We start from the raw sequence: 20,682 nt of genomic DNA, 5'->3' as shown, positions 1-20,682 counted from the left end.
TGTGATGATACTATCACAATACACCCAAACTTAAACATTTTAGCTTTCGTCTAAATTTATAATGTTACTTTTGTAATGGTGCCTTGCACCTAGTTTTTTTCTAACTGTTGGGCTAACATTCAAGATTTGTTTCCCTGCCTATTTTCTAATTTTCATGATTATTCTTATCTTGCTAAAATTGTGCAGTTATGTGAATTAAGTACTTTGAATAGGTTCACATTTTTGTACACTGATTTTTGAAATACTAACAGTTGAGCATGCAGAGAAGGAGACACATGCTCTTCATTCTAATAAAACAAAATTATGAGTCAGTTCCAGTGCTATTCTGAAGTATAGTGCCTCTAATTTATGATGTTGATTTAAAATAAAAAAAAGACAAGTGATCCTGAATATATTATGTCGCTTTTTTGACTTTGATTGGCCAGTGAATTTTGGGTTAGTCACACCATACAGACACGTGCCTGAGGCAGCCCCCATCACAGACACTAAAAATCCCTTTTTATTCCAAATTTTTATCAATGTAACAAAATGCAGAAAAAATAACAAAAACAAAATAATTTACTAAGAAACATTTTCAATTTAAAATGAAAGTTAAGTTTGCAAAAAGAGAAAAATTTCTTAAAGAAGTTACAGAGGTCAAAAGTTTTAACCTCAAAAGATTCTTTAAGATTATTTTACTCAAAAACTTTATAAAATTAATTGAAACATAATTTCAGTTTTACACAAAATTATATTTTTGATTTAAATTTAATCCTAAGAATAGATTGCTAGAGCAAAAGTTAAAATTGTTGCAATACTTTTACGTAAGCATAGGAGGGGGGTTTGTGCTTTGCTAATTTTTGCTGATAAAATGAATTAGTGCGTGAAAGCTAAAAGCATGGTTACATAATATTTGAACGACCCTAAAATAAAAAATACAACCTGAGATTTTGATGTAAGGTTCCCAGAGAAGCTTAATCTACTTCCACGAGGTGATGAATTCCTTTTCAAAGTATTTGATTTGAGGCAAGAATCAAATTCTTTGGGTGATATGGATAATCGGCTGAGATCATCTATCACTAATGTATGCTTCACTTGAAATGTCTCAAGAATGCTATTTCCCTGACTTCCTAATAACAAAGGGAGCTAAAACAAAGAAGTTAAAAATAATTGAGTAGAAGAAATATTTTTATAGAAGAAAAAATAAAAATGAGACAACAAACAAATAATTGTATTTCTATTACTTCTTTAACCGAATGCCAAAATTAAGAGCACTACAAAATAAATGATCATTAAATACAGACAGGAAAAAAATATGTGTGCTAATTTGAAACAAACAATATGCTGTTTCAAATTAATTACCAATTAATGAATTTAATTTCTAATTTCTGAAATGGTTTAAATCAATTTTATAATAGTAAAATAAATAATGCAAATGAAATATGAGCAAAAGTCATAAAACTTGCAAGAGCTTGTAGAAGTTTATTCACATGTTGATTTGATTATTTAGAATTGTACTTTTAAACAGTCATAAATCACATTAAAATTTCAGTTTTATAAGTTTTAACTAAGTAATACGGTAAAATAGTTTATAACAATTCATCCACACCAACAACACAATGGTAAAAGTTTTAAAATAAACAGCAATAAATGTAAAGAGTACACAGCTGAAAAAAAAGCTTTAAATATAAAGTAAGTTCATAATAATTCAGTATGAAAGATTGATCTAAAAAATTATAATTGTAAAATTGATAAATATAAGGTCAGAATTTCTGTGTAACAAGTTGGAAAAAAAATAAAATTTTATAAGTACTAGACTTCTGGGTTGGCATAAGATGATAAACCACTTGAATTAAAGCGCAACTTAAATCACAAAGATTTTTTTTTAAAGAAACCATGTTATAAATCACCAGATTTTGTTTTTAAATTATTGATTTGAGTCAAAATATTTTATAGACAGTATAATTTACAACTGCATTATTAGAGTTGCGAAGTTTTTTCATGTTGAAGGATTTATTCAAAGGAATAATAAGAGAAGAATGTATACAAATTATAGAACACATACAATAGAATAAAAAATTACAAAAAGAGAATAAAAGTATGTACAAAAGTTAAGTGAAAAATTTTATATTACTATTTTGTTATCAGTTGTAAGTAAAATAATTTATTTAATAAGCATATTTCAATTATACTTGTTCAGTTTTGCTTACTTGGATAAAAGTACTTATAAAACATATTAAATATGAAGTTTGTGTTTGCAAATAGTGAAGAGAGATTATTTATGTCAAGAATATTTTTTTAGTGTTTCATTATCTCAATTTATTCTTCATTTGATATTTAACTGACTAATTAGGTGCTTGTCTTCACAAATTCACGAGGATGTCGAATTTGAATAAAAGAAACTGCAATTTACTGTAATTTTTAATAATTATTTAACAATTTTGATCATATTAACTAGAAATATTAAGTATTTTTGTTAAAATATTGTTATTAAATAATATTTAGAATTGTTTTATAAAATTTATCAGAGCTTTGATTAGTTAATCTGAAAACAAATCTGACTGAAACAAAAGAAGGATTAAATTTGTATTATTTACTAAAAAAAATTTTTTTTTCTAATCTAAGCTGATTTTTGAAAAATTGACAATTTATTAATGCCAGTAAAAAATTGCATGCATAACAAGAAAAAAAAAGGTTAGATATTAAAAAAAACACACACACATACATTATTTTAAGAAATATTTTGAATGAGCTTAATACATGTACAAACGGAGGTCAGTATAATAATTTCTCTCATTCCTTTAAAGGTTTTTAATAATTTATTTCTACAGTGAAAAGGAAATGGTGCTTAAATAACTTACGTCCATGAGAGTAATCAACAGTAAAGCTGCTCTTCCAACAAAATTCTTTTTTGCTTTCAAAAAACATCTAATACAGTCATACAATATTTCAATAGATAGATCACACAGTTTAGGTAAATCATCTAACAATTGGGAATTTAAAGCTTCATACGTATTCTTTGCCATAGTCTGATTTTCTTGAAGCTAAGAGGAATAAAATTGAAAAATCAACTACTTTTAATTTTTTTAACTTGAGTAATTCTTTTTCTTGAAAATACATTAATGTAATACCCAAAATTAAAATAAAGAAATTCACACTACGAAATAAACAAATATTTTTTTACTTTATATAGATTTTATTGAAGTTTTGATTAAGAAATATAAAAATATTGACAGAGATTAGTGATAAACTAAAATATAAAGTTAACATCTTATTAATTAAACCATCAATCAGAATGCTCGTCTATGCCTTTAAAATATATTTAATAAACAAAAAGCAATGGAATTAAAAAAAGCTGATTTCATTATTTTTGCCAGCCAGGTGGTCAGCATGCCTAACTGCAAAGCCAATGGCTAGGGGTTCAAATCCTGTGTGTTGTTCTCTGTTATGTTATGTAATGTGTGAATGTTGCCCACCCTATGAAGGAGTATCTGCGGCAGTGTGGCATGAAAATGCTGCTCGCCTTCATGACTTAGGTTCACAGGTGCCCACTGGGTAACGTTAAATGATCAGTACTTCCAGCATCTGCTTAGGCAAAGAGCACAAGAGTTCAGTGTTGGCCGTTAAAAAAATTATTTTTGCCAAAATTAAATACTGTAGCGTAGTGAATTGTAAATAATGCTATCCTGTTAGAAAAATCATAAAAACTAGAGCATATAAAACAATGAAGTCTTACTATTTACTCAAACTGAAATTTTTAAAAAGGGATCTTATTTTTGACAGTTACATTAAAAAAAAAAGAAGAAATAATTATTTTTCTGAATTATTCAAAATTATTATGAACTTAAATAAGCATTTTTTAAATATTAGATGAGTTTACACAACATTCAATAAATCTTCTATGAAGTGATACATTTCAAAATTTATTAATACAGTGCCTGCCATCTATTAAAGTCACGTCCATTTCGAGAAGATTTGATTTTATAAGACTGATTCCATAAACTGGAATATCTACACTTAATAAGAAAAAAAAAGGTTTCAAAGTTAAACTTCACAAATAAGTTAAAAGCTAATCTTTAACAGAATCTACAGTTTCATTTTAAATACACGTTAATTCTTTTTAATTTGCAGAAGAAATTAAGAATTTTAGCATATTTGATTGAATAGCAAAGTTAAGATTCAATATAGTTTGAAAGTTTATAAAGATTTGTTTTTCAATTTTCAATATTTTGTTTTCTTTGCTGTAAAATTCATTTCAAAATATCAAAGGCTTTTGGGACTGACTGAATATTTTATTGACAGAATATTTATTTTACTAAATAACTCAGTGATATAAAATTTTTTATAAACCATATAGAAAATTATAGTCGATACATACAAGTTTGATTTTAGTGGCATCCTTGTTTTTCTCTAGTTTGCTTGTAGATGACTCATGATCTAATAATTTATCATACCTCTTCTGAATTAAATTTGTCGGCCCACGAAAAGATTGCAACAGAAGTTTTATAGGTGAATTAATGCTTCTTTCAACAGTTTGCTTCTGCATGAAGAAAAAAACAAACTATAATTAAACATAAAAATAAAACATCAATATCAGTATAGCAATTCAAACTTTTTGATTTCCTATATTTTTAAAACTTTTTTTCTTTCGAAAATAACTAGCAGAAGTGTTATAGAAACTTGTTTTTTTTTAAGTGCTATTAGTCTAAAATTCATTATACTATAACTACATGTAAAGTTAAGTTTTTTCTATTCATAACATAAATATTATGCACATTTTTAATTCATGTAAATTTATGACATTACCTAATATTAAATAAATATAGTGTGTCTAAAACTACAAAAATACAATTCCAATTATCTAGTATACAAGACATGTTAACTCGATTTTAGGTTTTCTTGATCACACACAACATTGACCTGTATACACTTGACTGCTAATGGCAACACAAGAACAAAAAGGACCGTTATCTTAATACAGATCTCCTGGCTTCTCACAAAACAGCAATGAATCAACTAGTGGTATCCGTTCATCGAATTCTATCACAGATAAAAAACTCTGATGGGGGAGTACTAAAGTGTGTCTACCATTACAAAAGTACAATTCCAATTCTCTAGTAAATAAGACATGTTAACTCGATTTTATGTTGGGGTACCTTTTAATAGATGAATGTTGACATTGTCGATATGACTCTTCTCACAATAGAGAACTGCCATTAGAAAACATAAATACAATAAAGATGATTCTGATTACATCCATTTCTATAACAATAAAAAAAGAGTGAGAATAGGCTGTTCCCTTGTACCTATAACCCTCCACTAATCCAAAGACCAATACCAGTGATAAATCACCCAGTTTTCTAATAAAAAAAAAGTTGCAAAATATATTTTTTCTGAAGGAATCCTCTTTGATAAATAGAAAAGCAGTTCTTAATTGAACAACTAAACTAGAACATTACAATTCATACATAAATACATTACATTACAAATACATTACATACATACATCAAACTAGAACATTAACATGATATTCACACAACGATTATATTGTTTAGATTATCATCATTTATACACATCTGAAGAATGTAAAACGTGCATGCAATATATGTTAGATTGAAATAACTTATTCATGACTGGTAAATAATGCATAGGATCCAGTCATCATAAGATGTCATAACAAACTAAAAGTTGCCAGCACTTTTTACTATTTTTTAAAGTATGCAGCTTATTTATTTGAAATGAACTACAACTAAATCAGAAAAAAATAGTACACAACTGCAATAATTATAATTAAATAATAAACTTAGATCTCTTTATATTTTTACAGCCACAATTATTAAAATCATACTTATTAATATAGCATTTTAGATTCTTTTCCTTCAAGCTAACATGTCAACATGCAGAAAAAAAATCAAAAATTCCGAAATTAATCAAAAATACATAAAAAGAAATGATGAAAATCCATCGAAGTTAAAAAAAGACATAATTAAGAATAAAAAAAATCAGAAGGAATCATTTAAAGTAATAAGGGATTTCAAAAATATGGAACTTACAAAAACATCCCAATGCTGAGTTAAAATAATTCTATGTGTAGAACGGAATTGATCTACTTCTTGTTGATTTTTCTTTTCTTGATATAATTCTGCAATTTCTTCAGCCATATTAAATGCAGTGGCAACAAGCTCCTACAAAAACAAAATAAGCTAATATTTTTCAAAACCAATGAGAATAGTTAGAAAAACTTCTTGATTAATAGAATTCAGAGTTAAAAAATGAAACAAACAATAAGTGCAAACAAATAAATAAAAAAAGAGAAAATTTTACTTATTTCACTTCAAAAAATATAAAAAATTAAATAAACAAAAGTTTTTATTTTTGATTTCACGGAGAGATTCTAAAAATGCTAAAAATATTGGTTTGTTATAACCTTGTCCTAAGTTAAATTCAAAGTTAATTATGGAACACAGATGAGAAGGGTTCCTTTTGAAACATTTAACTTAAACCACAAATTGATTTTGACTAAGAAAATACCTGCTAAAAAAATTTATAAAATATTTTTGTTTTTCTTACTTCTGCTTTTTTCATGTATTCCAAAATATCCTTCTGAAATATTTTAAGAGACTTTTCCAAAGCATTAAATTTGGTACCCAGCTTTTCAAATTCTTCGTCTTTACTCTAAAAATGAAATTAAAAACTGACTAAAAAAAATAGATTAAAATATTAAAATTTTTTAAAAAACAAATTTCAATAGGTAACAAATATTTTTACAGCAAATCAATTGTTTTTGGGAGCATTTTGAAATTTGATTTATGAATGATTTAATTAAAATAAGGCATAGATTTAGGACGAGACTGAATTTTTCAATTATTATTGATAAGTACAAACAGTGCAAACACAATTTAAAATTTAAAAACAGTCTTTAATCTCATGAAAATAACTATTAGCATAAATAAAGATATACAATGTACAAAAAAAGGACAAGAAAATTAGGAAATTGTAATATCAGGCAATTTTTGTAAAATGTTAATATATTTGAAACTTGAAAAATTAAGAAAGAATCTACAGAATTTAGCTTCCATAAAATAGCAACATATTACATGAAAATCCCACCATTATTTTAAAACTTATTAAACCCTATTTTTTTTAATTACAGCAGATTGTACACATTATTATTAGGATAAAATGTTAGAAAATAATGTGTAATTTCTTTTTACTTACTATAGTTTTCAAACCAATTGTTGTTGAAAGTCTCATCCCAAAACGTGATGTTTTCTTAGCCATTGAGTGTATACTAAGTTTAGAAACTCTTCCCGAAAGACTTGTATCAGCTTGTTTGCGATATTTGAAAACTATAACACATAATAGAATATCTATAAGTATTAAAAAATATGATTTCATGGCAAATATTTATAAAGAAGTCAAATATTGATTAAAAGGGAAAAAATTATAATGTAAAAACAAATCGATATACTTTAAAAATACTTACGCCTGTTTTACGATTAAAATATAGATACTTCAGCATGTATAAAAAAGTTGGATAATAAATTAAAATATAAACTAATAAAGTTAAAAATTAAGTTTACACTGATATTAACCCAAATGAAAATTTGCGCAAAAAAAGCACAAGTTTTGAAGGTTATGTCATATAAATTATGGTTTTTTTTCTTTACTTCACCAAGGGTACCTAACTTTTAATCTGAAACTTTCAGAAGTCTAAAATGTCAATTAATAAATGACATTTCACCAATTAAATATTTGTAAAAAAAGGGCAGTGACCAATTTTTACTACCACACTAATTATTAAGACAAATTTCTTCAGCTGACCTATGAATTGGTCATTCAAAGGTCAAAATAAGGCTATTTTCTTAGACTTTGACTATCAAACTCTATTTATGCCAACAGTGAATCACAAAGGTGAATATTTCTGTGAATACATACTACATACAAAAAAAATCCACATACTCACAATTTTTGTGTACAATTGTCATAAGCTTAAAATTAAAGTAGCAAGAAATCTAAATTTTGCTGAACTTTCATGGTCATTAACTGTTTTTGCTAAAATTAGACAATTATTGACATTTGCTGGAAAAGAAACTTTAATTATAGCATAAAGAAAATCAATTCAAGAATCGATGGTTACTGATTAAACTTTTATGTAACATGAGAAATGTTGACACATGAAACCCGAGTAATTGAATGCAGAAAGGGTCACGGAAAAGAAATTGTTTTAGAAAATGTTATTTACGTCCAATATGAATATCTGAAGTTAATACTTCATAGAATAGTTACTGCTGGTAGCTTTTACTTCATAGACAAGTAGGTGCCAATCTATCCAAAGCTGGCTTCAAGCCATACTAGGATTAGAACCCTATTTTTGCACATTAAAACAGTCCATTGCCTAAACTACTGAGCCACAGCAGCTCATATTAGAAACAACAAAAGTTTAAACAGTGTGATGTATAGACATAAAAATAATAATAATTACAGTAAATAATGAATATCAAAATTTGCTCATTGTAGCAAACTCAGATTGATGAATTTGAAAGTGAATGCAAAATGATTAAATACCTAGATCCTTTCTTCTTTTGAATTCATTGACAGCAGCAGCAACATCTGTCATTAATGTTGTAGCTTGCATTAACCATTGTTTGTCAGGATGATTATCTTCCGTACACTTTAAAAAAACAAAACAAAATATAGCTTATATCACACCTCTTATCATCATTATGAATTAATAAAAGACAGATCAAATCATTCAATGATATGATATTTAAATGTTTCAGTAACATATTTTACGATAAATTTACAAGAATCCAAGCTGAAAGTTGTTTACTGCAATTGAATTTAATCAGAATAAAAAAATAGAATTGAATATCATGTATTTTTTTTAAAATTTTTCTAAAACCGACTATTATGAGTTGGACATAATTTGCAAGAAATCTTGCAAATATATTAAGCATTCATATGAAAATTAAGCTGTACTGGGAAAGTAAAGTGTTATATTTTCTACAAATAAATACACTGTATCTCCTGTTCTATACTAAATTCTTAAAAAATAAATTCTTTTAATTTAAAAAGAAACAACAACAATAAAGCAATGAAATATCAAGTGTTTTTTCTTTTAAAAAGTTTTTTTTTAAATAAAAAAAACCTTTAACAGTAATTCTAAACTTATTTCAACGTTTACACAAAATTTTTATAAAACTGGCATTTTTTGCAGTGTGCAATTAATGCAAAAAAAGTTTGCATGGCGTCATCAAATTTATCTTAAACATTTTATTATATTGGTAAAATGTAATATTTATAAACAAATAATTAATAAAAATAATTGTTAAGAGATAAAAATGTTTAAACCTAAATCAATTAGTATTTTTAATAGAATTTTTAAGTAGTTATACAAAATTTATTACTTTGGATATTTTTTTAATAAAAGAGTGAGGAAGAAACCCACTAAGTTCTATTTTTAAATATACTTATTTAGATGTTCCACATCTAAATTTACTTCATAGATCTTTTATTTACTAGCAAGGTGACTTAACAAAGAATAAATTCACATGTTTAATGCAGCAACATATACTTCATTAACATATTTTCAGAGATATTCTGCCACTAATATTTTAAAATAACACACAATTTATATATCAAGCTAATAAATAAAAATTTAAATAAATGTAAGGATATTATTGCTCACTTTTAGTAATTCATTCAGAAGCAAAGGATACTTCAAGATTCTTTGTACTGGCTTAATGAGCATGGCAGGAAGATCAAAACAATTAGTTTGCCTTTTCATAATCTCTAATTTATGTTTAAGATACTGACCACCAGCAGAATTAGAATCAATCTAAACAAATAAAAATATAGTTATCGAAGAAATTAAAATTTACTACAATTTGAAAGAAAAGTTGTAGTTTAAAATACACAGAAATTTTATTCTTATATAATAATTAGTACAAAAGATCATTATAGTTTAACATGCAAAATGTATCAACACATTATAAAGGGCAAAATTAGGAAATTTGCTACTGGCAAAGGCAATTTTTTTCAACAACTGAATATTTTAAACAATTAAAGGAATTGTTGATATTAATAATGTAAGACACTTCTTTTTAATCATTTCTCAAAACATGGTAAACACAAGGTTCATTCATAAAAAAAAAAGAAATAAAAAAAAGGAGACATGAAACAAATAAATTTCAAAACATTCATAACAAGACCATGCTGATAAAAATAATAATCAGCACAGAAAGAGGTGATTGGAAGAAATTTTTTTAATCACCCTTTGTTTTATTTAGTCTTCCTGTGGCCGGTTGTGACTGTTCATTTTGCTCTATAACATTCTAATTATATGACCAAAAAATAAATTGTAGCTGAAAAGTTTTCTAATCGATTATCTCAGATAATTGAAACATAATGCATAAAATAAGAGAAATGTTAATGAACATAAATAATTCTATAAATCATTAAAATAAATTGGAATTAAGTTAAGTTTATTATAAAATATTCTTAAAAGTTACGCATCTTTTTGTAAAAAGAAATAAATAAAAATTATGAACCATTATCAAAGTTAACATTTTAATGTAGAAATTTACGAAAAGTGTATCAGCTTTTTTAATCACATCTTTACTTGGCATTTGTAATAAATAAAATAATTCTGCCTATTGGTACACAGTATTTATGTACAATCAGAGTGATTAAAGATAACTTATTAAACCAATGTTATATAAAACATAGTGTAAAATAAAATAATTTATAGCTTAATGCACTTTAAAAAATATTTATTACGCATAAATTTGAAGAAAAAAAATCAAGTGAAAAGAAGAGTTATTAAAATACCTTGTCAACAACAGTATTAACTTCATCATGATTTCTACAATAGTGGCCATATACTTCTTTCATTTCTCCACACATATCCACAAAACATTCCCCTACAATATAAAACAATAATTTCTAAATATATATATATATTTTAATACTATAACTAATTACAGCAATAATAGTAAGCACAACATAACAATGAAACTATATTACAAAATAAAAGTTTTGAGATTCAAGAGGAAGATTAATTACTGACTCACCAATTAATTGAGTATCTCTTGATTGCTTTTGTAATCGCCTTAACAACCGAGAAGCAACATCAATAACTTCATCTAAATTACCAAACAAAGTGTTGATATCAATACCCTTATCCTGTAATGAAAAAAAAAAAAAACTAAAATAAAGAAAGAACACATAAAAATAAGGGATTGTTTTTGTACTTAACATCACAATACACACTGTAATTAAATTATACACACAATTATTGTTAAATTTATATACAGAGAAATAGGCAGAAACTTTTAATGCATATAATGAAGTCATTTTAAAATACTTTTCAATCAAATTCAAAATTAACTACTTTTGCCTCCTTTGGATTTCTTAAAAATGTATCCTGGAGTAATTTCAAATCAGATATGTAATCCCTTTCAGTTTGCAGCAGCTCTGTTATAATACATTCCCTTTGTTCTTTCAATTTCTTTCTGAAAGAAAAAAAAACCCAACATGAAGTATAAATTTACATAGAGTTTTACTAATATTTAGAAAAAATATAGTGCAATGTACTTTAATAGAGTGCAATGCATATTTTGATAAAATTGCACTTTTCAATATAGTCTATGTTCTTTTAAAAGAGTCCTGATTATAGATATCCAGTGATTTCACTTACACTCTATAACACCTCAAATTACTGAGAGGATGCGAAAAAAAGGTTTTAATGGGATGCATAAGTCTCCAGTGTTAAAAAAAAGCCTCATAAAATGCGACAACAGAAATACAAATATAAAATTATATACACGTAGATTTCTTTCTTTCTTTTTTTTTTTTGAAAGAGAAAATTAAAATGATTCTGAGTATCAAATTACATTGTTGCATTTCCTTGATGCAAGTGTCACATCAGTCTTAATTAAAAGCCTTGTTCAAATATAATTCTTCTTTACTGAAGTTCAAATATAACTCTTCTTTAATATAATCCTCCATATCTATCTTTAATATAATCTAAACATCTCTTCTATAATCTAGCTTTGAAATTCCACGTTTTGTCGCTCATTAGAAAAAATAATTATAAATATGCATAATATATAATAATTATAAATATGTAAACATATTTTATGAATGTGATGCCACAATTGGCATTACATATTTATTTCCTATCTTTAAAAATATCTTTCATTTCTTACGCTTATTTTTTATTAATAGAGTTATATTTAAATTAAATCAAAAACTTAATCTTTTAAAACGAACATAAAATACTTATTTCCTCTCTTCTAGATCAATGTAACGGATACTTTTTTTATTTCATTGCTAGGCAGACTTATTAATTCACTGTCGCCTCTTATCGAAAAAAAAATCTATTTATAACTTTTTTTAGTCTAAATTTCCAACGGCTAAATGTTTCGGTTGCATGGTTGTAATAATTCTCATAAATTTGTTGGCGACTCGTGATCGCCAAGGTATACTTTTAAACCCATATTGATATGCTGGTTGGCTTTATTTTGGCAATGATATATTATGATAAATCACCAAATTATGGATCTGTTACCCATACTTTCTACGTCCGTTGGGAATAATTATATTCACTTGGAATTCAAAATTTGTGATGACTAGGAGTCCCCTTTGCGGCGCTCCTGTCCCAGTCATCCTAACGGTTTAAAAAGATATGCAATCGTAACGAAATGCTAACAAAAACTTCTTGATGTTTAAGTTATATTTCCTTGATCCCTTCAAGGGATTTATTTTTGATAATTGGTAATTATTATGATGATTTGTATTGATGGCCATTCTCTATAATCTTCAAGAAATATTGCTTAATAAATTGGATTTTCAAATTCACGATTCATATTAATTTTCTGGAGACTTTCATTTTGTTTTATCCATTTACTTTTATTAACGGCCAATACGAACAATAATGAATTAAGAAGTATTTCACTATACGAATATTGGCGGCTAAGGACGGAGGACTAAACCTCCCCCACAATGAATATCATCTAATATTGAAAGATATGTTTAACCATTATGAATGATTTAGATCTATAGCTTTTAAGCTAGAAAAAAATTTAAAAGTTATCAATATTATGCCATGACTATAGATACTAAAACATACTTAAACTCCACTAAAATTTTCAAACAATCAAATTACTAAAACTAAACTAAACTCAGTAGCCCAACAGCCCATATAGGGCGAAGGTCAACTGAGCCCATTTCAGTTTTCTTGACCTTGGGCTCTCGGGTGCAGGAGCAAATGTTCCGATCGTGTGGTCATCCGAATGCGGAACCCCCAGTGTTTAGTCACCTCAATCATGCTTGGTACTCATTTTATCGACCCACTGAAGGAATGAGAGGAATTACTAGTTAGCTCAAAAATGCTAATTAAAAATTTCACTACTTGCTTTTTCTCTTGTTCTCTTCTTTGAGCTTCAAGTTCCCTTTTTCTTTCAACCTCTTCATCTCTAGATTGTTGTTCTTCTGAAGTAGTTTTATTGTTTTCCAATATTTGTGCAGCTAAGTCAGCTGGGAAAGTAAATAATTAATTAAGCACAAATAAAATAGAAATATAAGCTTGTACAGAAACTATTGCAGGGATAAGAATACCATCAATTAAGAAATTAACTTCTGCATTCCTTACATAATCAAAAAATTTACTGAAATGTTTACACGGCATTTTTTAACTTTATGCATAAGCTACTCTGGAGTTGTTAATAGTATGTAATTATCAGTACTTAAAGTAACATTTCTGTTATTGTTTAATAATTTTTTAAATAATTAGTCTAATTAAAAAAATTATTAAAAAAAGTATGTATACAAACTAAACCTAGGTATGTATGTGAATAATTTATACAAAAATTCAAAGTAATTGGAATTAAGTGTTTTAAAATACCTTGCAGTTCTGATATTTCTTTCTTCAATCGATTAATTTCTTCATCAAGTTGAGATAATTGAGTTTTCATCTCAGTTGAAGCAAAACTGTTACTGTTTCTTTTACTCTCATTTTCAAGCTTGTTTTTACACGCAACACGCAGCTAAAAAATATATAAGATACTTCAGGCAAAAAGTTGATAAATGTTGTTATGTATGTGACATTTAATTAGTTACTTTATATTGATTTCATATTTCCATAAAAAATTTACAAAATTTAAAAGTCTGTGGTAATACAATGGAGCTGGGTTTGCAACATATCATTTTTAAATAGAGACTGTTTTTAAGTAGATTGCCACTAATAATTAGACTCAACAGCATTTCAAAAGCAATAAGAAATTCAAATGATTTGAAAGAAGTACAGACATTCTTTTAAATGGTTAGAAAGCAGTAAAAAATCCTTTAAATTGCTAAAAAAACATTAAAAAATTAATTAAATGCTGCAGAAGCAGTAAAATTAAGGCTGACATCAAACATAATATATATATCATGAACTTTGAATATTTTATGAGACTAAATGCATGTAAAGAAGAATATGGTAATTTCGCACCATGTAGACCAGTGGTTCCCAACCTAGGGGCGATCCTTTCAAGAGGGCGATAATCCTTAGGGGGGGCGATCAGGGGGCGACGAGTATTCCAAAGATAAAAATTGCTAATAATATTAACAATAGAAGCTATTTCAGATTGAAATTGAAAATATATATGAAGCCTATGGTTCTGGTGCAAACAAAGAATTATGATAGTTAAAAATTAAAAAAAATTCAAGTGCAGGATCGTTTTCGTCATACGTTTTGGTATCGCAGACGGAAATCTGATAAGTCACTCTGTTCCTTTGAGCAATAATACTGTTTCCAGGCGTATTGATGAGATGGCCGCCGACGTTGAATCAAAACTCAACAAATTTCTGAAAGAAGGTGAATATACGTTGCAGATTGATGAATCAAATGTGATAGATAACAAAGCTGTTTTAGCTTTCGTGAGATTCATAAATGAGAGTAAGGAGATTAACGAGGAAATGTTGTTTACAAGAACTTTGAACACAGATACAAAAGGATCGTTGATTTTTAAATTGGTCAGAGATTATTTTGAGGTAAAAGAAATTCTCCTCACCAACAGATGGTGCTCCAACCATGTCTGGTTGTCATACTGGGTTTCTGGATCACCTTAAAAAAGTACCGGAAGTTATCTCACCATTCATTATGCCTTTCATCGTCAACTTTTGGCTGCGAAAAATTGGTTATTTATGGCATAAATAAAATAAAAGCTAATTCTCCTAATAACCGTTTGTTCCGAGAACTTTGCCATGAAAATGATGAAGATTTCGAATTCCTGCTCCTACATACAGCTGTGAGATGGCTTTCAAAAGGAAACTGAGCCGTTTCATCGAATTGCTGGATTCGGTTACTGAGTTTCTCGACACCACTGATCCTGTTTTAAGTGAGAGTTTGAAGCAACGCAAGTTGGAAACTGTGTACCTCACGGATATTTTTGAAAAAATGAACGAAATTCAAGTAAAACTTCAAGGAAATAAAATGAACATTATCAAGGCAAAGGGAATTATATCTTCATTCATCGCCAAGTTTGATATCAACAAATCAAACATTGGTCGCAAAGAGCTAATGCAATTTCCAACTCTTAAAAAGTGTTCAATGGCAGATATCGAGATTCTCGAAAGGAAAATCTTAATTTTTACTGATCACCTTGATCAGTTATGGAATCAAGATTTAAAGATTTGATTAAATTAGAAATTCCGGATTGGATTTTCGATCCTTTCTCTTTTGAAGTTGTGGATAAGCTCACTTCCTCTTTGTAGACTGAGATTTTAGATTTGAAGTATGACTGTGAGGCTTAAGTCGTCTTTAAAAAATACGGTTACGAGTTAGCTTGGGTAAAGCTTATGGACACTTATCCACAATTATGGAAACAAACTGAGCCGCTTCTCATCTCGTTCCCGTCAACTTATTTAGTGGAGAGAGGATTTAGTTCTGTCTTCCAGCTGCTCACAAATCAAGGAGATAGGTTGGACATTTGCTTCAAAGGAGACCCGCGTTTAAATCTGACGAGCATAAAACCTGACATTCAAGCTTTTGCTTGAATTACACCAAGCACAGGACAGTGATTGAAGTGGTAAAAATGTACTTTCTCCATCCTCATTTTTTTTATCAAATTTTAGTTGTTAACGTTTTAACTTTTTCTTGATTACATTAAAATATTAATTTAAAAAAATGTACTTTTGTTTTGATTATTCCGTTTTAAATATAATTTCTTTTTGAAAAAAAGAAGATGCACAATTTTTTTTAGTTAATAAAAATGACAGGATAAATGTGCCTCCTTATTTGCATTACAATTTAAATTAAAAATCAAATAACATAGCATACTTTCAGTGTTTGATTGCTCACAAGCAACAATGAATGGTTTTTTGAGCAAAAAGAGAAAGGGGCGATACGTGTCAGCCAACCCCAAGAGGGGGGCGATGGTCCACAAAAGGTTGGGAACCACTGATGTAGACCATTTCATTTTTTATTTGCTTTTTACTTTATTCAGGTTTTAGAGAATCCAAAGTCATAGGTAGTTTATAAATATTTATAAGTAATGTATGAACAAAATATAAATTATATCCCCAGTTTTAAAGTGTAGTATAATAATAGTAAAAACATATGTAATGATTTACTTAGTCTATTTTAATAAGTAATTAATAAAAGGAAATTTAATGTAAAACATGGCAATGATTCAAAAAAGTTGTTTCTCTTTACCCCTTTTAAGTAAGCATAACTAGTGTTACCTACAAGTTATTATTAGAAAATCTTAGGGCCATTTTGAAATCAAGAATTCCTTTTAGAAAATAAAATAAAATTTTTATCTTAGCAAGTGACATAAAATTTCTGTCTTATGGCATTAGATATCAGTTGTCTTGGCATGGCAAGCTCAATAACTTCGCCAATTTGTATTCGACCTACATAAAAATTTAAACATTACATTATTATGAAATTTTCAAATAATAAGTACTTTGGATTTACAAAAAAATATTTCTAATAAAATGATAAAAAGTGCTTTAAAAATTCTTTTAATAACTATTAATACAATAAAAAAACTATTAATACAATAAAATAAATAGAAATACAATACATTTATACAATAAAAGAAATATTCATTAGTAACATGCATACAATTAATATTAAATTAAATTAGATAGAGTTTGAAGTTAGCTTACAAGAAGACGAAGAAAACATACAAGATTTAGAAAACATACAAGGTTGTTTCTAGAAAAATTGGCATTCGTATGTAACATTTCATTTTTATTAAACTATTTTTACGGCAGTTTATTCTTTAGTATGAATATTATATTTTATGAAACGATTTGGAAAAAATATTTTTATCTGTAATACATGGCCCTTTTTTTCCAAATAAATTTATAAAAATAATTACGCATTTAATTCAAAGATATAGTTTTTTGACACATTATTGATTTTCGATTTATTTGCCCCAAAATTTTATTCAATATACTTTTGAACCATCTGGAACAAGAAAGCAGAGAAGGCCACAGTTGAGATGGGCTGATTTGGTAGAGTCTGACTTTCTAGCAATTAACAAAAACAATTGAAGATCAAAGATAAATCAGACAAATCTTCAGAGCAAGGCATTGGCCCACACGGGGTTGTCTGGCCAACTACAAAAATGATGATACTTTTGAACATACCTTTAAAACTTTTTCTTTTTGTTGTATAATAGCTCGGATTTCTTCAATATCCATTTCTGAAAGAGAGTAGAATTCTTTTAACAACTGTAATTTAAAAAGTAACATTTGAATAGCAAACATGGGTTAGATGAAAAATTATTTTAGCTTATTTTCCTAAGATATACAATGATGGCAAGTTCTAAAAATTTAAACTCGAGCAATTTAATTAAAAAATTAAATTACTGATAAATTAATCAAATCTACCTGATTTGCACAATAAATGTGGAATGCCATGAAATATTTTTTATTAACTATATGAAAATAATTAAAGTCACAAAGCAAGGAATAGCAATTTGGCATTGCTGGAAGGCAAGTTCAATTTTGTCCTCTTTGACTCGACTTAATGCTATACTTTTTTTAATCCACTCTATGAGGTTTATTAATCAGAGCAATGAGTCCATGGTCAGTGAGAGTGAACCAAGCATTTAAAATAATCGTTAAAAAAGGCACCAGGTACAACGTAAAAAACTAGAGAGTCTGTGCACAATTTCTGCTACATCTGATTAAGATTTGAATTGTGCAAAGCTATATTACAGAAATATATATTTAATTATTCATATTGGCAATGCAAAAATTGGTTTTGTAAAAGTAAGAAACTATTTTTATTTCACAGATTTATGAAAAGTATTAGACTTTTTTTTTGTGAATAATTTCGTTTTATATTCATTTTTACAAATACTTATAAATTGAAAAATTTGTAATTAAAAAGAGAAATATATTATACATTTGACCTGGAGAATATTTTAACTATTTGGTTAAGCTGAATACTTGGTAAACTAAATAATTGGATATTCAGCTTAAAAGAACATTTAGCAAAGTGCCCAATCAAGGAATAATAACTAAATATTTAGTACACAGTGCACAGCAGGGCCAAATTTCCAAAATTTCAGCAATTAGTAATCAGAAGTATAGTGCACAAAAAAATAAAAGGACAGCCCTGAATATCTTTTAATCTAATAGTCAAATCTTCACAATTTAGGACTCAATTTTAATGGTTTGAGAGAATGACCTCAAACATGCTAATTAATTAGTGCAGACGATATTTTAAGTTACAAAATCAGACACAAAAACGTACTTTCTCTGAATAAACATACCTTTTTTTCGACAGTTTCAGATGGCAGACCCTCAAAGTATAGATGGTAGCCATAATTTGGGTAATATGGTCACAATAATTTTTTCAGGAGAGCGGTTCAAAGCTTGAACTCCTTAATGTTAAGGTTATTTGTTTGCATATTTCACCATATCTGAATAACTTTTTAAGTGATTTGAACATTGTTTTGCACACAATTATGAAATTAATTTATCAAAAAATAATTCCATGCAAAAAATAACTTTTAGTAAATATTCAGATTTGTAGTTATTTCATTAAACAGTAGACGAAAAAATTTTGAAGTGTAAAGTATACAATTTTTTACATCAGTTTAAAAAATTTAATTTTACAAGGCAAAATACAAAATTTGACCAAAATGGAGTGAAAAATACCTGAGAAAACAAATTTTAAAAAAGTCACACATTTAAAATTTGGTTTCTCAAGAACTATAAGGCCAATTACACTTAAACTTTGTATTTTGATATGCAAATTTATATTCCTTAAAATTATGTTAAAAATTGTATACCTAACAATTAAAAATTTTTGGTAATGATGAAATAAAATAATAAATATTTACTAAAAGTTATTTATAGCATGGAATTATCTTTGGATAATCAAATTTTATAATTTTGTGCAAAAATTTTTCAAGTTTCTTTAAAAGCTTGCGAGATATGATGAAAAAGGGTTCAAACTTAGGACTGCTCTCCTGACCAAACTATTGTGATCATATTTCTCAAATTGCGACTATCCCCTATATTTTGATGGTCAGACATCCGAATCCATTGTAAAAAAGGTATGTTTTTTCAGAGAAAGTACGTTTTTGTGTCTGATTTCGTAACTTAAAATATTGCTTGCACTTATTAATTAGCATATTTGAGGCTACCCCCTCGAACCATTAAGATCGAGTCCTTCAATGTAAGGATCTGATTATTAGATCAAAAGTTATTCAGTGTGGGCCGTTTATTTTTCTTACTGTACATACATGTATTCTAACAAAATTCAAATTAGGGCAATTTAAAGGTGTTTTTACTAATTAATTCTAAGGAATATGCCTAATATTAATAATATTATGCATGAATAGAATATTAAATAGAAAAAATAACCCTTAAGTGCTACTTTTTTTGAATATTTACTGCAAACAACAACTCTTGGTAGTTAAGGGAAAAAATTCAGATTATGATGAAAATTCTCAAAAACTGTTATTTTTATTACTCAACCATAAGACCGTAATCTTGATAGCAAATTCATAATAATTACGAATTAATCGTAATACTCGGCACCTTTGAATACATTCCTAGCACTTTCATACTTACTCTCATGAAGAGTATCTGTACTGCTATGACTAGAAACAGATGTGGCAGACATTCTCAAACTATTTAGAGAAGTATTGGAATTGTGAGAAGAGAGCTTCACAGATGATGATGAGTTTTTAGGAGGAGGAGGTCTTGCAGGTGCTAAAAATTAACATTCACAATCAAGCACACATTTTTATAATAATAGACTTCCAAATAGCGAAGTGAATTTTCTATTTAACGAATTTTTCGTTGAGATCCACGTTCCCTATTTGAAATTACTTTGCAGTTACTATTTTATTCAGCAAATAAATACAGTCAAAATTTTATGCATAAATTTAGCTGTTTTTAGTTGAAAATGTATGTAGCATGATAGTGTAACACTGGATAATGTTTTGCTCTATTCTTGTTTTCCATGTAGATTTCTTTTATGGCTAAGATTTATAAAATAAATAGTAGATAGTACTAGTTTACAAGATAAAGGTTTATCAATTGCTTTTTTAATTATGTCTAGTGTTTATGAATTTAAAACCCGTTTTGTGTTGTTTAAGTATTTTAAAGGGCAATTTTCTATTTAACGAATTTTCCATAAAACGAACTTATTATCGGGATTTAGCAACTTCGTTAAGTAGAGGT

At 27.4% G+C, this 20,682-nt stretch overlaps 1 protein-coding gene across 1 annotated transcript in view; it reads right to left on the bottom strand.

The window, feature by feature from the left end:
* Positions 1 to 20,682, bottom strand: part of LOC107456340 (dynamin-binding protein) — a 59,088-nt gene that overhangs the window by 12,919 nt on the left and 25,487 nt on the right. The window contains exons 6-20 of the mRNA XM_043039179.3: positions 20,068 to 20,208; positions 17,626 to 17,681; positions 13,889 to 14,030; positions 13,401 to 13,521; positions 11,375 to 11,495; positions 11,055 to 11,166; positions 10,813 to 10,904; positions 9,671 to 9,820; positions 8,548 to 8,653; positions 7,198 to 7,328; positions 6,550 to 6,654; positions 6,033 to 6,164; positions 4,358 to 4,519; positions 2,841 to 3,023; positions 922 to 1,125 (exon numbers count right to left, since the gene is read on the bottom strand). Coding sequence (XP_042895113.1) covers positions 922 to 1,125; positions 2,841 to 3,023; positions 4,358 to 4,519; positions 6,033 to 6,164; positions 6,550 to 6,654; positions 7,198 to 7,328; positions 8,548 to 8,653; positions 9,671 to 9,820; positions 10,813 to 10,904; positions 11,055 to 11,166; positions 11,375 to 11,495; positions 13,401 to 13,521; positions 13,889 to 14,030; positions 17,626 to 17,681; positions 20,068 to 20,208 — 1,958 coding nt within the window. The remainder of the gene's footprint in view (positions 1 to 921; positions 1,126 to 2,840; positions 3,024 to 4,357; positions 4,520 to 6,032; positions 6,165 to 6,549; positions 6,655 to 7,197; positions 7,329 to 8,547; positions 8,654 to 9,670; positions 9,821 to 10,812; positions 10,905 to 11,054; positions 11,167 to 11,374; positions 11,496 to 13,400; positions 13,522 to 13,888; positions 14,031 to 17,625; positions 17,682 to 20,067; positions 20,209 to 20,682) is intronic.

Source organism: Parasteatoda tepidariorum, chromosome 1 (assembly GCF_982258835.1).
Source record: "Parasteatoda tepidariorum strain Cologne lab strain chromosome 1, Ptep-v5.0, whole genome shotgun sequence".
In the NCBI taxonomy this organism is placed as follows: Eukaryota; Metazoa; Arthropoda; class Arachnida; order Araneae; family Theridiidae; genus Parasteatoda; species Parasteatoda tepidariorum.
The sequence above is the reverse complement of the archived record's forward strand: the minus strand, read 5'-3'. Positions and strand labels throughout refer to the sequence as shown.